The following is a 19,155-nucleotide window of genomic DNA, read 5'->3' on the forward strand; positions in this document are numbered from 1 at the left end:
GTAGCAAAGGACGCCGATGTGTTTTCGTCACGTTCACGCTCGTCCGTCCCTGCGTCGTGACACGGCGGCCATGCCGGCCCCCGACTGACCGCATCCAAATGAATGTCCAGGCAATGGAGTACCTGCCCGGCGGCGACCTGCTATCGCTGCTGAACCGATACGAGGAGCAGTTTGACGAACCCATGGCTCAGTTCTATTTGGCGGAGCTGGTCGAGGCCGTTCACGTCGTGCACCAGCTGGGCTACGTCCACAGGTGAGAAGCGCGAGGACAAAGCCCCTCAGGCGACACCGGAGAAGAAGTCATTTAGACCGTCGCAGCGATGGAATTGTTCTTTATGCTCCCTGGTCCACGCTAAATTATTCTTTGTTTGCCATTTTTTACCCCGAGGGGGACGTGTGCATATGATTTAGGGAAACACTAGTTTAATGAGAAAAGCAGCGTTGTAATTTGAGTCAGCGAGCTGAGCGCGATGTCAAGCAATTACTGGAGTTTATTCGTGTTCTATTGCCATCCGAGCAGTAGACGTATTATAGAACTTGGGCAACATTCAGCTCTCTAAAAGCAATACTGAATCTCTTCTGAAATATCCACTTGCAGAGATGTCAAACCAGAGAATGTTCTCATCGATCGGACCGGTCACATTAAGCTGGCAGACTTTGGATCAGCTGCCAGGCTGACTGCTGACAAAATAGTAAGTAGATCATAGGGTTTGCTGTGAGTATGAAATTCAGTGTTCCTGACAAGGCCGTCATTGTGTTTGTTTGTTATTGTTTTTTCGTGGCTCCAGGTGTCTGCTCCCGCGGTGCCAGCAGGGACCCAGGACTTCCTGTCCCCGGAGGTCCTGGCGGCCGTGGACGGGGGCTCTCGCAGCACCTACGGCGTCGAGTGTGACTGGTGGTCCCTCGGCGTGATAGCGTACGAGATGATCTACGGCAGGTCGCCGTTCTCCGACGGCACCTCCACCAAGACCATCCACAACATCCTCAACTTCAAGGTGCGTAGTCGTCTCGAAGTTCCGAGGCGGCCGCCTCCTCCAGACGTCTGAGCGGTCTTTATGCCATGTCGTCCGCAGCACTCTCTGAAGATCCCGGCAGAGCCGCGGGCCAGTAAGCCGTACGTCGACCTGGTGCGCAGCTTGCTGTGCGGAGCCAAAGAGCGCCTGGGGTTCCAGGGACTCCGGTGTCACCCGTTTTTCTCAAGCGTCGACTGGAAAAACTTGAGACAAAGTGAGCGTCGTCCGCTCCGGGACCTCTTTGTCCCGCCTCTTTGGCGAAAAAAATGCTCCGTTTGCCTTGAAACGACTTCCATTACTAATCCCATTACTGGACCAACGGTCTATATGGACGCTTGTCAAATATTAACGTTTATAATTTATGTAACCGTGCTGCGTGCATGTGGTTGCACACGGGCAACAAGCAGCAATTGCATCGCCAGCGGTGTTGTGAGTAGTAAAATAATGAGATTCTGTGCGCTGTTGGCAGTGAGCCAGTTCTTAACCGAGGAGGAGAATGGGAGGGAGGCACAGACAAGAGGCGAGGCAGACTGAATAATGATCTGCAACTCATCTGCTTCTCAGTAGATGCAGCACAAATCTTTTGACGCCACCACACCAGACATGCACTTCGTAGGGGGAAGCGCGTATGCTACGTGTCATCATGCGCCGTCAAATGTCGGGCCGCGGCGAACGACGGAGACCGATTTGAAAAGTTTGGCGTTTCTGCCCGAGCTTTTGTTGCGTCTATGATTCTCGCATTCACCGATATTTGCTGTGAAGAAGTGCGGGGTTTATGACAGTCGAGTTATAAGTTGCTGCGGTTATTCAGAGATGTTGCCGCAGGGTTGTGTGTTTTGTTTTTACACATTTTGTTTTGTAATCCTTAATTGACTGTCAGACCGATTGCTTGGTCAGGGTTTTCCTCTAAATTGCTTCCCGCTTTAATATTCCCGTCAAAACTGAAAATTTAAGGAATGTATGTTTTGTTTTTTAATAAATTCCGCAAATCTCCCAAAATGCTTTTTGTGCCCCAAGAGATTTGTTTTTTTTTCCATTTAAATCGATTCAATAGTGCGCAGTAAAATGAGGATTGAACACTTAAAATGAGGATCATAACCATAAATACTGCATGCGGGTTGAAAATACATTCCTATTAATTGCTAATTAGACAGCGACGGGTCTGCACAGCTCAGTTTTGGTGAACGAGCGGCTCGCTCTGCTGCAGTGAGGGAGAGCGAGGGAGCGTGTGTTTGTGTGTGTGTGTGTGTGTGAGGGAGGGAGGGAGGAGGCAGCATGTGTATCAACGTGCGACTTACCGCACTCCGAGCTCCCACCGCTCAGGTCCGTTCCTCACTTCCTTTCTCCCCCTTTTCTCCTTATTGTGTTTTTTTGTTTTTTTTTGTTTTGTTTTTTAAGTACCTCATTCGTCATTCCTCGCATATTCGCCTCCCCTTCCTTTTACACTTTCCCTCTCTCCTCCGTGCTCCTGCAGTTCTACCACCGTTCGTTCCTGCGTTGCACGCTGAAGATGACACCTCTAATTTTGAGGAGCCGGAGAAGGCAGCCTCCCGGCCAGCCTCAGCAGCCCAGCGCGGAGCTCTGCCAGTGGGCTTCCAGGGCCGGGACCTCCCCTTTCTAGGCTGGTTCTTCAGCAGAACATTGACAACACTGGCCAGGACTGAGTAAGTGCTTTTATTTGTTGTTTTTTTTCCTTGTTTTTTAGCCGCTCACATTCACCCCACTCACTCACCTCTTGCTGTATTGGTAACACCCCGTGTTTCTTCCTGCTCTGTTAAGGGTCCTTATTACTAGTGCCAGATTTTCCAGGTAGCGGCTTTTCTGCTGACTTACTATGACGTCCGGGGCAGTCGGTGTGGTTCCCCTTTCATTAGTGTTGTGACTTTCGGGGCTAAAATAGATTTGTCCGTATACAGTATCAGACGGACGGATGAAGCGGCAGAGAGATCCACCTGTTCAGTCTGTGCTGCCTCCCCCCCCCCCCCCCCGATTCCCGTTTTCATGCTTCGGAGGGAATCACGCGTTGTCTATCTGATGCAGAGATACATCAAATCAACAGAGCAGAGGCTGAGAGCCGGTGTTATCTTGCCATCAGCGCTGATTGGTATGCAGCTGAGTGTGTCAATGAGGTTTGCTTAGAGGTGGAACCCCACACATGGAGATACTCCCGCACTGTGCTTTTTCTACTCCTCCGCTCTGCTACCGGGGAGCACATTAAGCTTCAGATTTCAGCATAGATTTTCCGACCGTAATTATCCCCATCGGTGTTTGGCTTCTTAACCTCTGATGATAAAGCAAGAGGGAGGGTTTCCTTCCTTCCTTCCCTTTTTTTTTTTTTTTTTTTTTCCCGGAGCCCTATGGCAGCGCTGTAGAAGGTTAATGGTGCTGGAGACTGCGGATCATGACAGCAGCAGCAACGGGGAAAGCGTTAGCAGATTAGACAGGGTAAAGGATGAGAGCTCAGATTGGGGGAGAGAATCTATTTCTATGGTTACTACCGTGATGTCCCCCCCCCCCCACCTCCAGTCCCCACCCCCATCTTTATTCTTCTCATCTCCTCCTATTTTCTCCGTCTCCCGATGTCTCGGTCCCTTGTCTTACACCAGTAGCCATCTGCTAATGGTTTTTAACTGAACATCTTTTTTTTTTTTTTTTTTTTTTTTGCTGCATTTGATTAAGAGGAGATCAACAATCCTAGGATGTGTCAGATTTGTGTGTGGGTGCACGCATATGCATGTACACTGTCTTCATTACAATGCCAAGAAGGAACTGAGCCCAAAGCAAGCATAATGAAATGCTAATAATGTATTTTGGGGGTTCTTTTTTTTTCTGTTTTTCTTTTTTTTTTTTTTTTTTTTGTGAACTTGTCCTCATTAGTAAAACCCAACAACAAAATCCCCTCAACAGCTTGCCTCAAATGTATAAAATGCTGTCTGTAATTCGGCGGGTTGAATTAATATCTGCAGCATGCTTCGTAAACTTCCAGGAATATCTATGCCTTTTGAGGAATTATGTGGCTAAAAAAAAAAAATATCGTAATGGCTAATTATGATCGACGACATCTAAAATGTGAGAGAAGGGTAAACCGTGTTGACGGTCAGTCATTGCGCCCTTTGGTTGGGAGTAGGGTAGCTTGACAACAAATAGCCAAATTGGCGCAAATGAGCGCTTCCAGATGGCCACTGAAAGAGCGCTCCTCGTCCCCAGAGAATGATTACCAATGATTTAGGTGACAACTGACTTTCCATTCAGGGCCACTGTGGTCAGGATTCCTCATTTGAAAGGTCTCTTGGAAACTAAGGGATCTGATTTACAAGAAGTCCTCTGGAAATTTATGGGCAGTCCTTGGTGTGATTTTCATGTAGAGCTTGACTGACGCTGGATTTTTGTGACTGATGACCATTTTCAGGGTGCAAACATACTCCTCATTGAGGAGGTCTCAGTCAACACGTCATTTGAATACCGGCTTGTCCATTATTTCTTTAGAAAGTAGCGGGATTTTCGATTTCAAACCGATTTTAAATCCACACATAATGCTTAATAGTTTGGTCGTAGGTTTCAATGATTCCTTTGCCAAACCCTGACTGGAGCACAGCCGCTTGTATAATATATGATTTGTCTTCTCCTCTATAGCACATAACAGTTTGGATTTGGGGATAAAACTATTGTATGACACTTTGTAGCCAAACCCATCAAGTTACTGAAAGAAAACAACCAGCAGAAAAAAAGAACAGCTCAAGAAGATCATTTATTTTTTTGTTGGTTTCATGTGTGGCGTTCTCCATGTACTAATAATGCATAATTTACTGCTCACAGTGATGTGATTACTTAAAGTTATCATATCGGTCGGTGCACATTGGCCAACACTCACTCCTAATACAGATATATTTTTGAGAGGCTATGACTGAGAGTGCTTTAAAACCCAGGCTTTTCTCTGACAAAGATTTTAGTCCAACAGAGAATATGAAGACAAATAAATATATTCATTGTTCATAATTCACTGCCTCTCTAGTCACAAATCCAATGCTCAGTTCAATTATTAAGCCCTAATACAGTTCAGATGGCTTAGTATCCTGCATTTGATGGTGATAGTGTTTTTTTTTTTTCCCCAGTCTTTACTCTCAAATTGTGTTACGTAAACATGGGACGAGGATCAATTTGCTCATGGGATGTAGCTCGATCTAGTGTTTGGGTTGCTGCATAACAAAACCCAGGAGCAGGAGGAGTTTACAGCAAATATGCTTTTCATTGACATTTTCACATGCAGAGTCATTTCTTTTTGTGCACTTGTTTTGAATACATTTGAAGCATAAATGTTAAAAATCATAAATATGCAGCGTGTGACCTCTTTGTGGCATCACTCTTAAGATTGTACATTTTATTAAGACGGCCTCCGCAGGCTTTTTCCTGTTTGCCTTTCAAACCTTATCCGAGTTAATGCTGTCAGAACTACATGGCCGTTCATTTTCGCTCCCCTGCAAGAGACTCGGAAAGAATAGCCCGGCATTTTTGACGGATACAATTCTTTATTTTCCACTCTTCCCGCGTAATGATTAGAGCAGCGGAAATACTGCATGCGTCCTAAATAGGACAATGGAAATACCGCCGTGATTCCTTTGACATGCATGAAACATATGAAGATATCGACCCACCTTCCGGTGTTTACGTTCTCTGTCGGGAAGGAGGAAATGGAGCTAAATGTTTTAAGAAGGATACTGGCAGAGGCGGAAAAGGCAAACCGCTTTGTGCTCCTCCCCCCTGCTGAGCACCTGTAAAATGTTTTTGTTACAAATGTGCTGCATCACTAAACTTTTTAAACTGATGAAACACCGAATTTTGATACCAAAAGGCGCAGGATTGATTGAGGTGAAGCGGGGTCTATTCTACATTCCTAGGGTGTTGCTGTTTCTGGGATGAGTTTGTGCTTGTTGTCTATATATTGAATATACTCTGATTCAAGGGGATTGACTCAGCGTAGAGAGGAAAAAGGAGCTCTGCTCATTTTTGTGATTATTTTTAACGCCGTGACTCAGTCTGTGTCGACTTTATTAGATTCCTCTCCTGTGTTCCTGAACTCATTCATGCAGACCCATTCATTTGTTTTGAAGATTCCTCCTCAGGATCGCCCCGTCTCCTGTCCTCTGGTCAGGGCAAAGGTGAAAATTGAAGCCCTGAATTAACTGCAGACAAAACACAGCCAGAAGTGGGTTGTTTGTTTGTTAGGCAAAGTCCCTCCACAACTGCGACGGGGTTTGTTCCGAATAAACCTTTTCAGTTAAATTATATGAATGTCATTCCGATCCTTCCTCGGGAGCTTTTATTGTCAGAGCTGCATATTCATATTCTTCATGCCATTTATCCCTTCTTTTCATAAAACTGTTCTCTGTTTGTCACCAGTGTCTGCTACTCATTTGTGACGTCTGGGCGTTTATGCATTTTGACTCATGACTCCCATGACTGAAGTGTCTTTGTCAATTTTTTTGTTTTTTTTCCCCTTGCTGTCTCAGTCAGAATCCGAATTCATCCATATTCTTGAAAATTGACCTTCTTTGGCGTTGTAAGAAGTGCACTCCCACATATGATGTGCTGTCCCCAGGTCAGTGTCTGCAGGCCTCAACTCTCCTGCTAAGACCACCTCCATGGAAAAGAAGCTGCACCTTAAAAGCAAAGAACTACAAGAGACCCAAGACAAATGTCACAAGGTGAGGGTCCTTTGCTTCAACCCGTGGTTCAGAAAATAGTAAAGATTTTGCTCTCATGGCATTTTTCTTTTTCATCCCTGAAATTGAAACCGCGAAGGGTTTTGAGTTTTGATATTGGAGAGCACTGCACTGAACAAATACTTTAATTATGGGTTATATTGTATTGCTATTGGATAATGCAGCCCCAGGGCGGCACTGGTCGGTGTCTCCCTGAGCCAGCCTCGGGGGGGCACAGAGCAGTGTCTCCCTGAGCCAGTCTTAAGCCCGGATAAATGCAGAGGGTTACGTCAGGAAGGGCATCTGGTGTGAAACGTTTGCCAAAACCAAACATGTGAATCAACCATAATAACCAGATCATACCGGATCGGTCGAGGACCGGGTTAACAACGACCGCCATTGGTAGCAATGATCTACAGGGTACCTGTGGAAATTGGGCTGCTGTAGGTCAAAGAAGGAGAGGAGGAAGGTGTGTTCAGAAGCAAAGAGAGAAGAGGAAAGGAAAGAGCCTGGGACTGAGAGTAGGAACTTTGAATATCGGGACTCTGACAGGAAAAGGTAGAGAGTTGGTCGACATGATGCAGAGAAGGAAAGTGGATATACTGTGTGTCTAGGAGACCAGGTGGAAAGGTAGTAAGGCTAGAAGCTTAGGAGCAGGCTTTAAGTTGTACTTTCATGGTCCTGACAAGAGGATATATGGAGTAGGAGTTCTCTTGAAGGAGGAGTTTGTTAGGAACGTTCTGGAAGTGAAAAGAATGTCAGATAGACTTATGAGTCTAAAACTGGAAATTGAAGGTGTGACGCTCAATGTTGTTAGTGGCTATGACCCGCAGGTGGGATGTGAATTTGAAGAGAAGGAGAGCTTCTGGATTGAGTTAAATGAAGTGATGTAGACTATCCCCAGAGATGAGAGTGCTAAATGGTGCAGACTTCAATGGGCATGTTGGTAAAGACAGCAATGATGGTGGTTTGTAGGATGACTCTGGTGACAAGGAAGATCAAGAGGACTAAGGCAGAGCATAAGACAAAGTGGTGGAAGCTGAATAGGGATGAATGTTGTATGGTTTTCAGGGAGGAGTTGAGAAAGGCTTTGGGTGGTCAGGGTGAGCTTCCAGATGATTGGACAACAACAGCTAGTGTTATCAGGGAGACAGGTAGAAGAGTACTTGGTGTGTCATCTGGAAGGAAAGTAGATGAGGAGACTTGGTGGTGGAATGAGGAATTGCAGGAGTGTATACAGAGAGCGGTTAGCGAAGAACGAGTGGGATATTGAGAGGACTGACGAGAACAGACAGAAGTACAGGGAGATACAACATAAGGTAAAGATAAAGGTAGCGAAGGCAAAACAAAGGGCGTATGATGACCTTTATGCTCTGTTGGATAGCAAGGAGGGTAAGAGTGATCTATACAGGTTGGTGAGAGATAGTGATGGAAAGGATGTACAACAGGTCCAGGTGATTAAGGGTAGAGAGGGAAATGTATTGACAGATGCTAGAAGAGTGATGGGAAGATGGAAAGAGTACTTTGAAGAGCTAATGAATGTGGAAAATGAAAGAGGGGCACGGGTAGAAGAGGTGACTATTGTAGACCACAAAGTAGCACAAATTAGTAACAGTTAAGGGAGGAAGGTAATGAAGAGGATGAAGAGTGGAAAAGCAGTTGGTCCTGATGATATGCCTGTGGAGGTGCGGAAGTATCTAGGAGAGGCAGCGGTAGATTTTCTGCCTCGATTAGTGGGAATGGAGACAAAGTGTGATGGTGCCTATTTTTAAGAATAAGGGGGATGTGCAGAATTGCGGCAACGATAGAGGGATACAGTTGATGAGCCATACAATGAAGTTATGGGAAAGAATAGTGGGAACTAGACTGAGAACAGAAGTCAGCATTTGTGACCAGCAGTATGGCTTCATGCCTAGAAAGAGTACTACAGATGCAGTATTTGCTTTGAGAATGCTAATAGAGAAGTACAGAGACCTAGAAAAAGCACATGACAGGGTGCCAAGAGATGAGCTTCGGTATTGTATGAGGAAGTCTAGAGTAACAGAAGTATGTTAGACTGGTGCAGGACATGTATGCTAGCTGTGAGACAGTGGTACGGTGTGCTGTAGGGGTAACAGAGACGTTCAAGGCGGAGGTGGGACTCCATCAAGGATCAGCTCTGAGCCCCCTCTTTTTCACAGTGGTGATGGAAAGGCTGACAGATGAGGTGTTAGACAGGAATCCCCATGGACCATGATGTTTGCAGATGACATTGTGATCTGTAGTGAGAGCAGAAAACAGGTAGAGGAAAATCTAGAGAGGTGGAGGTATGCTCTGGAAAGGAGAGGAATGAAAGTCAGTCACAGCAAGACAGAATATATGTGTGTGAATGAGAGGAACTCGGGTGGAACGGTGAGGCTACAGGGAGTGGAGATCAAAAAGTTGGAAGATTTCAGGTACTTGAGGTCAACAGTCCAGAGCAACGGAGAGTGTGGAAAAGAGGTGAAGACACGGGTTCAAGCAGGTTGGAATGGGTGGAGAAAAGTGTCAGGGGTACTATGTGATAGAAGACCATCGGCCAAAATGAAAGGAAAGGTGTTCAAGACAGTGGTGAGACCAGCAATGCTGTATGGACTAGAAACTGTTACAATGATGAAAAGACAGGAGGCAGAACTAGAGGTCACAGAGATGAAGATGCTAAGGTTCTCTTTGGGAGTGACCAGGATGGATAGGATCAGGAATGAGTCTATCAGAGGAACAGCACATGTTCGATGTTTTAGAGAGAAGGTCAGAGAAGCCAGATTGAGATGTTTTGGTCATGAATAAAGGAGGGATAGCGAGTATATTGGTAGATGGATGCTGGAATTGGAGCTGCCAGGCAAGAGGTCTCGAGGAAAACCAAAGAGATTTATGGACCAAGTGAGATAGAATATGAAGGTAATTGGTGGTGGAGGATACAGAGAGTAGGGTTAGATGGAGAAAGTTGATTCGCTGTGGTGACCCCTGAAGGGAAAAGCTGAAAGAAGAAGAAGAAGACTGTATTGCTATTGGATCCCTTTTAAAGCTTCAGTATAGTTTCTTTTTTAGTTTCTCCTCAGAACCAATTCAAGATAGTCTGAACTCGATAGGAATTTACGTCACAGTATCAGGGGCAGCCTGCTGAAAGACAGTTGAGGTTTCTGCTGTGTACCGGCTCCCAAACAAATTTGGTTTGGGCACAACCAAGATATAATGCAGTATCATTTACATGAAAAGCTGAATGCCCATGATATAATTAGTTTATTAATGAGTTTGCCTTTTGCTTGTAATTTATTACTGCAGGGCATTAAGTTCTGTCAGGGTAGATTTCACAAAGACCAAGACCTCTTGCTGTCACAGCCTCAGTGCGATCGAGCAGTGGATACAAGGCTCCACTCTCAAGCCCCTTAAAAAATCCACTCATCTGGATGAAAAAAAAATATTCCACAGCATCGGCGACTGTCCCATATTTTCCAACAAGCAAAAAGGTGTTCCTTGTTTGCTACTTCTTTTCCTCTGAGCTGCAAAACGAGTATCAGTATTTCGCCGTTTGACACTTAATTTGAGCCGACCGTAGCCTTCATGTCCCCGACCTATTGGAACAAGTTCTTTGTCCCTGAAATGAGAAATCATGAAATGCTAAGTTCACTCCCTCACGCCGGGAATGCTTCTTTACAAGTGTGTTTAATTGTAGTTCCAGATCAAGCGGGGTCTTTCGTGATCGTGGCCAAATTGCTTTCCTCCAGTGGGCGGCCGCTCTGGACCGTTTCTCACTTGTGCTGCGTCAGTATCTTGTTGCCATCAGGATAACGGACCTGGAGAGGAGTACTTACTTAAACAGTACCTCTTCACCAGACACTACCCCACTAATCACACTTTAAAAAAAACATACAAAGAAATGTATGTATGCATATCGTTTTGAGATGGCTATTTGATAGAGTGGTGACTTCGGGTACTTTGGATCTTCGGTGACTGAATTGCACTTTTTGTAAGTCGCTTTGGATAAAAGCATCAGCCAAATGACTGGAATGTAATGTAAAAGTGTAACTCTAGTTTGTTTGAGCACTCTTGTGAACTTGCCCAAGTGCTTCAAATAATCAATCTAAAGATGAAGCAAAATTTGCAGTTCTTCATTTAGGTTCTATTAAGTTGGATCAGTGGCATACAGTTTCAAGAGACTTTTCACACATCCAGTGTAAGAAGGCGCTGTCTATGTGTGTGTTCAGATGGAGCAGGAGATCTCCAGGTTCCAGCGTAAGATGACTGACCTGGAGTCAGTGCTCCACCAGAAAGATGTGGAGTTGAAAGCTTCTGAGACTCAAAGGAGCATCCTGGAGCAAGACCTCGCCACCTACATTACTGAGTGCAGCGTGAGTCACACAGCTATATCCAAGATTTTTCACATAGCCATTCCATGCCTATTTGTTTGGATGTATAAAGCTCATTCATCATTTTTCACAAATTTGCCAAATTCCTTCATTCAAATTCCTTTAATATCCAGCGTGCAAATTATTCTCGTTATTGCAGGTACTAAAATCTTAAAATTCAATGCAATAAATGTTTTGTTTTCTTTTCAAAGAAGGGGGCTGTTTGGTAAAAATATCAGCCACTATCTGGGCCAGCGGTTTCCTTGATTTGTTTCTACTGGTGTTGCAGAGCCTTAAGCGGAGCTTGGAAGAGGCACGTGTGGAGGTCTCCAGAGAGGATGATAAGGCTATGCAGTTGCTGCATGACATCCGGGAGCAGAGCAACAAGCTACAGGAAATTAAAGAACAGGTACTGTATGCAAATGTTATCATTGAGATGATCCCTTTTTTTCCCTCCCCATGATTGTAATATGAAGATTTGTTTTTTTTTAATATCTAAAAAAAATTTAATACCCTGTTGTTTAAAACCAGAAAAAACACGTTTTATGGGTGACGATAGTGTTAATTTCCGCAATTTCATCTTTTTTTTTTTACTCTCACAGCTAACGATGGATTTGCTGAAATAGCCATGAGATTGTACTTCTGAGCCTAGTGCATATTCCTGTTACAGTTTGGGAATAACCTCTAAGGACACGCTTGTCTTTAGTAACCATAAAGGTCGTTGCTGTTCTGCCTAACCGCCTGGGGAAAGATGAGCAGTATTTAAGTTTAGTTTCAATCAGATGTATGTGGGGCGTTCAGAACTACATTCTAACTCCTTGTCATCAAATCCCCATTTATTTGGCCCTGTGTGTCCTGATGTTGTCTTTTGACTGTTATATCATTTATAAAAGGTCTAGAAGTGGTAAACAAGATAAAACATGAATTAAAGTTGTTGGATTTTTTTTTTTTTTTAGAGATTCTAATACTTCATTTTTACATTTAGTTGGAGTTGCTGCTATCTTTGATTTTCATACTTTTTTTTTTGTGATGAATTGTCATTGCTGCAGTGCACTGCAGTTCGTATAGATGAGTGCACAGTAAAACAGTGTCAGCATATCTGCGCACTGTATATCTTTGTCTGTATGGCAATGGAGCAGCTCAGCTCTCCTCATCCGCTGTCCCAAACCCTTAGTGCTGCCTTGAGCTGACTGTCATTACCTTATCTTCCCACGAAAAAGGCAGAATTGGAAGCACACTTTTATTCTCCATATACCAATAATTTCTCTGCAATAAGAAAAATAATTTAGAATACCAGCTTTGAACAGCCTTAGTTTTATTCCACGACCCAATGTGGTAAATTACTGTAATTTTACTGTAATGTCAGCATATGATTACTTATTATAGCTTATTATATGATTATGCTTCCCCCCACCCCACCTTTTTAAAGATTCTAGCGACAGTAAGATAACCGTAGCTTTTACATAATGTGAATCGCTATATAAAAAAGAAACCGTTTTAAAGTCCTCATTTTGACTTTAGTCAACAGAAAAGAACACGGTCCTGGCCAGTATCAGTCCAATATACTGACGGGCGAATGTATTTTTCCATGTTTTTGCAAACTTGACTGAGCTTGTTTCATAAACAGAATACTGAGTCTGCTTTGGATAAGAGTGTAGGCTACATACCTCTGCCTGCCTTTCTTGGACATTAGGAGTACCATGCCCAGCTTGAAGAGATGCAGGTGACCATCAGGCAGCTGGAGGAAGATCTGTCAGCTGCCCGACGCCGCAGTGACCTCTATGAATCTGAGCTAAGAGATTCTCGACAAACTAGTGAGGACCTCAAAAGGAAGGCTGTGGAGTACCAGCAGAGAATCCAGAAGGTAAACCAACTCTTATTTTTGCATGGGCCCTGGCACATGGTGTGCTTGACGTCTCGGTTACTAGGGTTGTGCGCTGCTGTCGGTACTATGATGTTTTATGATGTTTTATATCCGCTATTATACAGAACTGATATACTTTACACCGATGAGACATGGCACTATGACCGCGGACAGATGAAGTGAGTAACACTTCATCATGGCACCTGTTAGTGGGTGGGATGAATTAAGCATCAAGTGAACATGTTGTCGTCAACCTTGATGTGTCAGAAGTAGAAAAAAATGAGCTAGTGTAAGAATACGAGCGTGTTTGAAACTGCTCAAGTTGTGACGGTTGGATGACCGGGGTCTCCAAACCTGCTGTTCCCAGTTAGCTCTGGTCAGTATCTATCTAAAGTGGGCAAAGGCAGGAACAGATTTCAACCAGTGACTGGGTCAGGGCTGGCCAAGGATCATTGGTACATGTTGGGAGCGAAGGCTAACCCCTGGTCTGATCCAACGGACGAGCTGCTGTCGCTCAAATTGCAGAAAAAAATGTATGCTGGTTATGATAGAAACGTGTCAGAATGCAGAGCGCAACGCGTTTTGTTTGCACATAGCTGCAAAGCCGCAGACCGGCCAGGGTGCTCACGTTGACCCTTGACCCTTGCCCATTGCCCAAAGCACCAACAATTGGTACGTGGCCAACAGAACTGGACCATGAAGCAATGGAAGGCGTGTGCATTGCTTACCTGGGGAACACGATGCAACAGGATGCACCGGGGGCGAAGGAAAGCTGACTGAGGGATGTTTTGGGCCACATTCTGCTGGTAAACTTTGAGCCGTGCCATCCATTTGGATGTTACTTTGGCACGTACGGCCTACCCAAGCGCTCTTGTAGACCATGCACACCCTTACACGCGAACGGTATGTACGGTCTGAAGGCACCACCTTGCATCTTAGTTGTAATTGCCTCGACAGGTCAGGTCTGTTTTGGTGGCAAAAGGCGGGCGCAACTTGAGTTATATCTTACCGCATAGCATGTACGTTTCTTGTAGAAAAAAAAACAGCCCTCATTTTTTCATTTGATGCATCAGTAAACTTTGTTTTCACTAAGGGAGTGCTTACATGAAAAAGGGAAAAAAAAGAAGTCTGTTTTTAACCAAGTAATGTAAAATATCATGGAGAGGCAACCGACCCGGGGCCTCAGTAACAATATCTACATTTCAAAGAGTGGTTGTATTGCACTGTATCTCAATGCTGAGATAAAATTGTATTCTGGCTCATGTAGTGCAGTGTTTATTATAGTTTGAGTTTTTGGACTGAACAAAACCATCCAACTTCTTCCAAGCATTCATTTAAAAAAAAAAAAAAGAAAAAGGTGAGATTGAATTATCATCGCAAAGTCAGAGTGCACTCTTTGCTATAAACAGCATTAACATTATTTCATCAACTCAGCCAAATAAGCAAATAAAAATGGAAATGAATCCAATTGGAAAAAGAAGATACATTTCTAAACTAAATCTGCCACAACACATCCGAGGTAATAATAAAATTGATAATGATGATCATAAATTCTATTAGTGGGCAACCTCCATACTCAAGGTTATCTGACAAAATGTTAAAAAAAAAAAAAAAAAAAATTTACAGCAGTTGGAACTGAGAATAGGCAAGTTTTAACAGCAGGCCTTTTGAGTTTAGGCTTAAAGTGAGGTCAGCATTCTACAATGTCAGCGGCGAGTCGACTGTTCCAGAGCTCCGTATCCCACAGCACCAAGGTGGGCAGAGAAAACAAGTTGAGTCCGGGACAAAGACACAAAGAGGGAGGTCCGGCCGTGGATGGATTTCCAAGCGAGGAGCAATATTTTGAGGTTTATCCTGGATTCTCTGGGCAACCGGGGGAGCTGTTGAAGGATAAGGGCGATGTGTCCTCGGAGGGGGTTCAGAGCTATGAATTGATCTCCAGAATTCTGGATGAGCCGGAGCTTGTCAAGGGATTTGTTTAGGAGACTGAAAGAAAAAGGAGTCGCACCTATCGATCAGGGAGGTGACAAGGCTATGTGGAGTAAGGAAGGGGTGGAGTCTATTGATATTGTGACGGTAGAAAAGTGCGGACGAGGTGATATTAATGCAGGACTGGAAAGTAAGCGCATTGTCTTAGGTGACATCCAGACTAACCTAACCTGAACAAAGTCTAAAAAAAAGTTGGAAGAGAACCATGATTTTTATCTGCAACTGGAAAGGTGGATGGGGATATAGAGCCAGCTGTCATCTGCGTAACAATGAAAGGGGATATTGTGTTCCCGGACTATGAAGGGGTCCCAGAACTGAGCCCTTGGGCACACCGGCAGAGACGGGAGAGGAACGGGAAGAGTGGGATTGAAGTTGGATGAACTAGATGTCACCAGGGAGATGTGAAGTGGACCTGTGACAATGGAGGATGAGTTTGTTAGAAAACCAGAGTTGGTTGCCACCAGAGGGTCAAAACGAGAGGCTTAAACACGAATGAGGTGAACTAATGTATACATGTCCTTTATCTCTCAACATGCGCTGCTTTGTTTTTCAGGCTAAAGAGCAGGGCAAGGCAGAGGTGGAGGAGCTTCTCTCCAAACTAGAGAAGGTAAAGACTGGATCAAGATGTATTTAGGTACAGATCTACTTTCCTGGAGCTGTGGGGATAATTAATTCCTTCCTTTCTTTCTTCTTTAAGACTAACTCTGAGCAGCAGGTGAAAATCCAGGAGCTCCAGGACAAACTGTCCAAGGTATTTGAGTTTGGAATTACTACTTGTACCGCAGAAAGCAGGAGCGATAGCATTTCAAGCAGATACATCTCTCAACATGTCGGCGGGAAAGTGCTACCCGAGTCAATCACTAGCTTTTATCCGGGGACTCGCCGACAGCAATTGATCTTTTGACCTCACCAGGCAGTGAAAGCAAGCACAGAGGCCACTGAGCTGCTGCAGAATGTCCGGCAGGCCAAAGAGCGACTGGAACGGGACCTGGAGCGCCTACGGGGCAAAACAGACTCCAGTGACACGCTCAAGCGCCGCCTCAGGGAGACCGAGGTACCGAACTAAACAAAGCGGCTAAATTCTGCTTGCTTGTGTTTTTTTTGTTTGTTTGTTTTTTTTTTGCCCGTGTGTTGTCAAATGAATGGGTTTCCCACAGCGAGTCATTCTTTCCTTGCTACCGTGAGCTTTACATGTCCTTTTGGCTGTGTAAGCAGGAGGGCAGGAAGACACTGGAGAACCAGGTAAAGAGGCTGGAGATGGTCGAACGGCGGGAGAATAAGCTGAAGGATGACATTCAGACCAAATCCCAGCAGATCCAGCAGATGGCTGAAAAGATCCTGGTGAGAGAGCTACAGATAAGACTTACTAATACTCTGCAGCACTCCACCCCTAATTTCACCCCCTGCCCGCCGCTACTAGTTTTCCCGTCTCCTTCCAGTTTATCCTCATCCCCTGTTATGTTAGAGCACAAACGTGCACTCTCGTCTCTGGATGTCTTTTTTTGCTCGCTCAGCTCTCATGAACGTGCGCTGGTCAGGCAGTGTCAATACAAACGTGAACTGTAACATTGAACCAGTCTCACCATGAACAGGCACAGCTACAGTCGTCTGGTGGATTTACACCTTTTCAATGCAAGTTTGCCCCCGTTTTTTTTTTTGTTTTTTTTTTAACTATTTTTTCTTTTCTTTCATTTGTCTGAATGTCACACGACTGGTCAAGCGGTTATTTTGAATGTATATTGCTGTCATTTTACGAGATTTTTATTCTCCCCAGGAACTCGAAGACAACCTAAGGGATGCCCAGTCTACTGCCCAGAGGATGGAAACCCAGCTGGTGCAAAAGGAGAGGCTTTATGAAGACAAAATCAAGGTGGAGTATCTTATTCTGATTCTTACAAGTGGGGCTCAGTCGTAATATGTGATTTAGATTTGCTTTTCATTTCTGGGAAAGTCGACGTGACCATTATCTCAGAGATTGCGCGCTCATCATGCATCTTCACTGTCGTATCTCCTGGCTGCTGCTTCGTCTAAAATGTATTCATTCTGGCTGACCCTGAAGGTCCTGGAAGCACAGATGAAGGCAGACCTGGCTGACAAGGAGAGCCTGGAGGCCAGGAGGGCGCAACAGGAAGAGGAGTCGAGAGAGAACTGCAAACTCATCAGTGAACAGAAAGCGGTGAGATTCAGCGGCAGGTCTCTTCTGGGTTCCATTGTGGTATTTGCAAGTTGACCGCTGACATGTGGCAAAGCTTAGCAATTAAGGAATTAAAATAATTTGACTCCATTCGATTGTAAAGTCAAATTTATTTCTAATAAGCAGGGATCCGAATAAACCGGTGTTCGAGAGATTAATTACGGAGAGAGATATTTTGAGAGATTTTCATCTTATCTTACAGTGCTATCCACATCCAATGCGCTGCATTTATATAAAAGGTGAAAGCCTCTTCTGAGCCAATTGTACTATTTAAACAATTATAGTCTGAAATTCTTTGACTGAAGATTGCAACTGTGTTTTCCTCGTTTTTGTTTAGTCTTTAATATGTTATAGTGGTCCAAATCTATTGTAACTTACAGTTGGAAGACTGATTAGATTGGGCTATTCGTTATACTGCATTATAAAGTCTCGATTCAAGTCCTAATCTGGTTAATGTGGTAGTATTGAGGCAGCTAAGAAGCTTTTAGGAGGCAGTCATCTGACATTGACAGTATAAGATCCAGGCAACACCTTAAGGGCTTTTAATAGGATTTCGTTAGAGTGAAACCTTCTGCTTCCTATAAAAAAGAAATTGCACAGCTGAAAAATTGTCTACCTTTTTTTCTGGAAAGTACATGAAATTGGAATTTCTTTATGGCAGGCCCTATTTATTTCTGCTCCGCTTGAAAAACTTTGTGAAAATCGGAGGCCTTGATCAGTTGAAGAGTAAACCCCATCGGACAAACTGGGAGCAGCTCTAGAATAAACATACAGGTTGTTTTACATACAGCAGTTGTTCAGATGTGATTGGAAGGCCTGGAAATGTCGGTTTAGGTGCCTCATTTGAGTCCCTGGAAGAATTTCAAAAGCCAGACGCAGCCTTTATTTTTAACAATTTATTTTCCCTCCTCCTAAAGACCATTAACGCCATGGATTCAAAGATGAGGAACCTGGAACAACGCATTGCCGAGCTGTCAGAGGCTAACAAGCTGGCTGCTAATAGCAGCATCTATACCCAGAAGAATATGTGAGTTAACAAGACCTTCTGCCCACATGGTGCTCGTACGCGTGCCCCCACCCACAGCGGATCCGTCTCTTCAAGTTTCCAGTTGCTTCATTAGTGTATGCTTAATGTCTGAACTCGGCCCCTTGTCTGTCAGCTTTACCACAGTTGAAAGATGGGAAATGCAGCTTATACTTGTCTTAATATAGGAATGTACCTGATGAAGGAATTCTTTTTGTCAGTACTGAAAAAAAGGCCTACTTTATATTCTATCACAGCAATCTCAGCGACCTGCCTTTGCGGTTTTGCTGATTCCAATCGCAGACCGCCGAAATAAATTCCACTCGAAATTCCAGCTCTTTAAGCAGCAGAACAAATACAGGGGACCCTCGCTACTTTGCAGTTTGGCTTCCGCGCCCCCGTTACTTTGCGGATGTTTTTTGCGATTCGGTTCTCGCGATTTCTCGTTCTTTAGCATTTTTTTTTCCCGGTATTGGACTTTTTTCTATAATGAAATAGCCATATACTAGCCCAAGGGTCGGCAACCCGTAGCACCCAAAGAGCCATTTAGACCCGGTTTCCTCGGAAAATAAAACACTGGGAGCCGCAATTGCTTTTTGACGTCTAAAATAAAGGTACCACTGTATATGTTGCTTTTTATTACCTTTACACTTTGTATAAACAAGTGTGTAGTGTGTTGCTTCTGAAATTCACAAAGTATTACAGAGAAAATTAAATTTTATTTATGAAATGAAGTCATTTTGAGCTTTGGGCTTTCAGAGCGTTTAGCGAAGCCTTGACCTGAATTTTAAAAATAAATCGGGAAAAAATCTCTGTGTCAGTAAACAATAAAAAATAAAATATTTGCAAAATATCTTCATAAATATTTATTTTACCTGGTTTATGGGACTTCTGCTCCTGAACTTCTGCGCACAGCATCTGCAAATCGTGACTTCACCGGCTGGCGGGTATACCGGCTTCCGCGAGTGTGACGTTATTTTGAGCGGCGAAAAATAATAAATATAATTT

The 19,155-nt window shown here is 44.1% G+C and overlaps 1 protein-coding gene across 5 annotated transcripts in view; it reads left to right on the forward strand.

The window, feature by feature from the left end:
- Positions 1–599: 599 nt before the first annotated feature.
- cita (citron rho-interacting serine/threonine kinase a) overlaps positions 600–19,155 on the forward strand; it is a 36,302-nt gene continuing 17,746 nt past the window's right edge. The window contains exons 1-15 of one of the 5 annotated variants that reach the window (XM_086167831.1): positions 600–692; positions 789–995; positions 1,074–1,227; positions 2,488–2,677; positions 6,610–6,715; positions 10,936–11,079; positions 11,366–11,485; positions 12,770–12,940; positions 15,483–15,536; positions 15,627–15,680; positions 15,843–15,983; positions 16,145–16,270; positions 16,704–16,799; positions 16,989–17,105; positions 18,041–18,150. In XM_086167831.1, the coding sequence (XP_086023957.1) occupies positions 924–995; positions 1,074–1,227; positions 2,488–2,677; positions 6,610–6,715; positions 10,936–11,079; positions 11,366–11,485; positions 12,770–12,940; positions 15,483–15,536; positions 15,627–15,680; positions 15,843–15,983; positions 16,145–16,270; positions 16,704–16,799; positions 16,989–17,105; positions 18,041–18,150 (1,655 nt within the window). In that variant the 5' untranslated portion in view covers positions 600–692; positions 789–923. Of the gene's footprint in view, positions 693–788; positions 996–1,073; positions 1,228–2,249; positions 2,678–3,169; positions 6,716–10,935; positions 11,080–11,365; positions 11,486–12,769; positions 12,941–15,482; positions 15,537–15,626; positions 15,681–15,842; positions 15,984–16,141; positions 16,271–16,703; positions 16,800–16,988; positions 17,106–18,040; positions 18,151–19,155 lie in introns of those variants that run through there. The other 4 variants (XM_086167828.1, XM_086167832.1, XM_086167827.1 and 1 more) reach the window with 4 other exon arrangements.

The sequence above is a fragment of the Fistularia commersonii genome, chromosome 21 (assembly GCF_037954325.1).
Source record: "Fistularia commersonii isolate RoL2024-O1a breed Wild chromosome 21, RoL_Fcom_v1.0, whole genome shotgun sequence".
Lineage (NCBI taxonomy): Eukaryota > Metazoa > Chordata > Actinopteri > Syngnathiformes > Fistulariidae > Fistularia > Fistularia commersonii.